This window comes from Fukomys damarensis, unplaced genomic scaffold (genome assembly GCF_012274545.1).
Source record: "Fukomys damarensis isolate Sample0158 unplaced genomic scaffold, DMR_v1.0_HiC HiC_scaffold_37, whole genome shotgun sequence".
Taxonomy (NCBI): Eukaryota; Metazoa; Chordata; class Mammalia; order Rodentia; family Bathyergidae; genus Fukomys; species Fukomys damarensis.
In genome coordinates, this window is record NW_022900949.1 from 15,855,122 (window position 1) to 15,860,496 (window position 5,375).

General features: G+C 34.5%; 1 protein-coding gene across 1 annotated transcript; it reads left to right on the top strand.

Annotated features, from left to right (window-relative positions):
• Positions 1-3,129: 3,129 nt before the first annotated feature.
• LOC104872560 (olfactory receptor 7A10-like) lies at positions 3,130-4,318 on the top strand. Its single transcript, XM_010638790.1, has 2 exons — positions 3,130-3,399; positions 3,635-4,318. Exons 1-2 carry the CDS (start codon positions 3,130-3,132, stop codon positions 4,316-4,318), a joined length of 954 nt encoding a protein of 317 aa, XP_010637092.1.
• The last annotated feature ends 1,057 nt before the right edge of the window (positions 4,319-5,375 follow it).

Genomic DNA, 5,375 nt, shown 5'->3' on the forward strand with positions numbered 1-5,375 from the left:
ATTGCTTATTACTGCCTTTTACTCTTTCTGACTGTTTTTATGTTTATAAATAGCAATCTTCTGCCACATTATGGAAGATACACAATTCCACCAAACATTGTCTACATATTTTGTTACCATTTTTTTAAACATACAGTTTCATGGTATTTATGAATATATCATTTCTCTACAAATATATAGATAGCATCATGGGGTTATTGTGAGGTATAAATGAGGTAATGCACACAGTCTCAAGGTCTGGGTAAGGACTCATAAAGAGTGGGCTAGGGATTTAGCTCAGTGGTTCCACTACCTGCCTCACAAGCAGAAGGTCCCAAGTTCAATCTCTGGTACCAAAAAACAAACAAAAAACCAAAAAACTCATGAATAGAGCTACTCTAATGTATAATGTTCTAAGTAATTATTTAATTTCATGGTTACTGATGTTTTATCCAGTATCATTAATGCAGTTATATAGGATGAAATAATAACTTTAGTCACTCTTTCTTGCATGGCTCTTAATATTTTTAATATTGAATTTCCAGTAATTGGTTAAGTATATATTAAATTAGAGAATCATGTTCATGTGATTAAACTATAGTTACTTTAGAATTTTTAATTAAGAATTTATTTTGTTTTTATATATTGAAGTGATTTTCAATTCATTCATTTAATCTTTCTTTTTATTAGGTAAGATGTTATCAAAATATACAACGTATGTTTAAATTGTAAATTTACAATAAAAGACACATTGCCACAAGTTCTCCTTTAAAAGACACATCGTGGGGGCTGGGGATTTAGCTCAGCAGTTCGGTGGCCTGCCTCGCAAGCACAAGGACCCGAGTTTGATGGCCGGTACCACAACAAATAAATAAAATAAAAAATAAAAAAACAAATAATTAATTAATATCCCTCAAAAATTTTCCCCTCTAAATATTTCCCATATTTCAAATAAACTTAATCTTTCACACACTTTTGTGCAGTTCTGGCAGTGCTTTTTCACAAATGACTTCATTAAAAGTGAAAACTATATGATATACATAGCTATAAAGTTCCACATAACAGAAAGGCAGGCTCTTAAAAACATTACAGTGTGTTCTCACTTTATCCACCAGATCTGGCAAATGACTGCTGGTTCTTGTCCAACATCAAAAGGACCATGAAAGATAAACATTCTGAATCAGTTCAGGACAGCACAGCAGATATAGCAGTGCAACTAATGACACTCATGGAAGAAGTCTTAGAGAACTACTTCAGAAAGTGTCAGAAATGATGAGTTTTGTCTTAGAAGTGAGGAAACATGTTTGGAGGCAGGTTAATGGCAGTGTGTCTCTTACCATAACTTTTTATTTATTTAAACATTCATCATATTTTAAAAACATGTCTCCTATGACCTCAAATTTTAAACTTTTTCAGTTTTATAGCTTTTTATCCTTTGTGGAACATTTGAATTATAAAAAGAAGTAAGATCTCTGTTTAATTGGATATAAGATTTTGAGAAAAAAGTAAAAATAAAATGAAATAAATGCTTGTATGTTATAATGTCCCCAGGGATCCATTATATGAAAAAAGGAATGTAGATTATCATGGCAAGTACAAGATTTTATAGAGATTAGCAGAGTGAACAGTGGTTTCCGAACTCATATATGTTCCCATGGGGAATCATTATTTTAACTTGTTGCATAATTTATTTCCTTAGCATTTTCTTGAAGATATTTCCATGTATTTTCATTAAGGGTATTAGCCTATAAGGTTTTTTATTGTAGAATACTTGTCTGCCAAAATTTTGACTCATGATACAGAAACTCAAAAGATACCTAATGAAGAAATAAGGAAGGATTGATTTTGATCTACCAGATAGATGTTTTCTAACTAAGTATAATGATTTCCTTCATATATCCAAAATAGCTAAATTCACATGGGCATGGAATAGAATGGTGGTGTCAGAGAAGTGGAGGATGGACAGATGTTTTAATTTCTTTTTAGTAACAACATCTATTAAATTATGAGGTATACACTTTACAACATCATGCCTAGTGCTAAAATTGTTTGGATGAAATATTTGCTGTGAGATTAGAATTCACACTAAATGTTTAAAAAATGACAAAGAGACAACAGCAGGACATCCTGGGATGTGAAGGATGTATGGATAACATTGACTGTGGTGATAGTACCTCATGGGTGACCTAGATCTTGACTTGTGTTATTGTACACATCCTTTGTATATGAATTTTATTTAAAGTTACATCAATCAAAACCACAAGGCCAACATGTGAATAAAAAAAAACTTCTTCATCTGGAACATTTTAACATTTCAGCAGCTTCAGAAAGACTACCTACTTCTTCTGTTTTCTCAGGCAGGAGTCCCATATAATCTTCCTCTTCATTCTGGCTGGTTACTGCATTCTGGCTTCCTTTTGAACTTTTATATTTGAAACAAGCTCCTTCCTCAGGACCTTTGCACTGCTCATTTTTCCATCCACACTACATGTGCAGATAAAATAATGGCTCCCCAAACCTGCTACTTTGATGTCTCAGTTCAAATATCATTTTCTTTAAAAGTCTTACCTGTCCGCCTATAAATATAGCACATTTATCAACTCATTCTTTGGACACCTATATTTTCCTGAAAGCAATTACTAGCATATATGATATATCGGCATCTCTTTTTAATTGATACATGTAAATTGTGCACATTTATGAAGTGCCATGATTATAGATTTTAGATAGATAAATGATAGATGATAGAAATATAGATTAGATATATTGTAATGTTCAAATATGTGTATCTCCTGACATATTCATCATTTTTGTGCTAAAAACTTTCAAAAGACTTTCTAACTTTTCTTTTTTCATACTTTACTTATCTACTTGGAGTTTTCCACATGAATGTATTGCCAAGACTTTTATTAGCACCCCATACTCATTACCTTGATAAGTTGCAAGAATCTTTAAATAACAAGTTTATATTCCTCAAGAGCAAGAAACATTTTTATGAAAAGTACAGATTACACAATACACTGCATTAAGGAAAAGACATAGAGATGGAAATTCCTAATACAGGTAGCACAAGAAATCTTCTTAGAAACATCAAGTATGACATTAATCATGTCCTTTTTGTTTTTAATATTAGGCACCTACAACAAACACATGGGACAAAAAAACAGAACACGAGTTTCAGAATTGCTTCTTCTGGGATTTTCAGAGGACCCAGAACTACAGCCCCTCATTTTTGGACTTTTCCTGTTCATGTACCTGATGGCTGTGGCTGGAAACCTGCTCATCATCCTGGCCACCATCTCTGACTCCCACCTGCACACACCCATGTACTTCTTCCTCTCCAACTTGTCCTTTGTGGATTTCTGCTTCATTTCTACCACTGTGCCCAAGATCCTGGTGAACATCCAGAATCAAACCAAGGCCATAACTTATGAAGGATGCATCATTCAGATTTATTTTTTTTTATTTTTTGTAGGATTGGACAACTTCCTCCTTACTGTGATGGCCTATGACCGGTTTGTGGCTATCTGTCACCCCCTGCACTACATGGTCATCATGAACCGCCGACTCTGTGGATTGCTGGTGCTGGTGTGATTTCTGCTTCATTTCTACCACTGTGCCCAAGATCCTGGTGAACATCCAGAATCAAACCAAGGCCATAACTTATGAAGGATGCATCATTCAGATTTATTTTTTTTTATTTTTTGTAGGATTGGACAACTTCCTCCTTACTGTGATGGCCTATGACCGGTTTGTGGCTATCTGTCACCCCCTGCACTACATGGTCATCATGAACCGCCGACTCTGTGGATTGCTGGTGCTGGTGTGTTTGATTACATCTCTCCTGAATTCCTTGTTACAGATCTTTATGGTGTTATGCCTATCTTTCTGCACAAACTTGGAAATCCCTCACTTTTTCTGTGAACCTAATCAGTTGGTTCACCTTGCTTGTTCTGACACTTTTCTTAATGACATTGTGATGAATTGTGTAGCTGCAATTCTGGGTGGTGGTGCCCTTTCAGGTATCCTTTACTCTTATTCCAAGATTGTTTCCTCCATACATGCAATTTCATCAACTCAGGGGAGGTATAAAGCATTTTCTACTTGTGTGTCTCACTTGTCTGTTGTTTCCTTATTTTATTGTACAATTCTAGGTGTGTATCTTAGTTCTTCTGTTACACAAAATTCACACTCAAGTGCAACAGCATCAGTGATGTACAGTGTGGTCACACCTATGCTGAACCCCTTCATCTACAGTCTAAGGAATAAAGACATCAAGAGTGCTCTGAAAAGACTCCTTGAGAAAGAGATCATAAAACTGTCCATTGTTTTTGGCTAAAAATAGCTATTGATGACAAGATTCAATTCCAAGAGCAAGAAATTACAATATTTGATCAGAATGTAGAAAGAAGTTGTGCCTTTTCCTTCTATTTTCTGGAGTTACCATTTCTTTGATTTCAATGTCTCTATAATGTTTATGTAACTAACTTTGTCAAGCTGTCTGTTCTCTCTGACACTGAAAGTGCTCCCCTTTATCATGTTCTTGATGTTATTTTCAATCATTGGATTAGTAATATGAGAAACTCCCATTTGTCTCTTGAGACAAGGCAGAATTCTTAAGAACAATTTGTTCTCAAATGCCATAGATCATACTGAGTTAATTTTGTTGTTACTAAAAAAAAAAGAGACATGTGTTTTACTACTGTGGAATAACATCACACTTGTCAGCTATGGTCATTTGTATAATTTTATACCAGAGGAAATTTTGAGACCACAGTTTTACACTAGTGGATTCATCATTAATTCATAAATGTTTTTACTTTACTTACTTAACTGTTCTTCTTGACAGTGAAGAGTATAGTAGATAAATGTGTTTTATCACAGGTGATTCATGTATCATATATAGGAAATCTAATGCAGCAAATCAACTTATTCCAAATCAAAGTAAATATTTCTGCTCTTCTGCAAACTTCCAGTACATTATTCTTATGCTGAGAAAAAGTGAACACTTTTCCTTCCATATAATTCATAGACACAAGGAACACAGGTCTAGCTCAGTATTTAACAGAGGTTAAGAAACTTCACTTTCCTCCAATAAGGCTGAGTCCATTCACATATATAGGGCTATTTTTATGCATTTTGTTGTTGTTTTTTGTTTTGTTTTGCTCTTTAACATGGTCAAAGGTTTCCATTTGTATGCTGGCATTTCTTAGGTGAGACAGATAGGTTATTTCAGGGAATAGCACTGAAACTGCATATATATATGACAAAGACTTAGGAATTGGAAAGGGGATAGAGAAGTGAAGCATGAGCTCAAGTTCTAATGTCCTGAATGTGAGGACTGAGGAGAGATGGAGTCTTTGGGGAATCTAAGGGTCACAGAATGGGCAGCATGA

What these genes read in the sequence shown, in the direction of transcription:
- LOC104872560 (XM_010638790.1), top strand. Translation starts at nt 3,130, where the DNA reads ATGGGACAAAAAAACAGAACACGAGTTTCAGAATTGCTTCTTCTGGGA. An exon ending in ACATCCAGAATCAAACCAAG is followed by an intron (nt 3,400 to 3,634) that starts GCCATAACTTAT and finishes AATCAAACCAAG; the next exon opens with GCCATAACTTATGAAGGATG.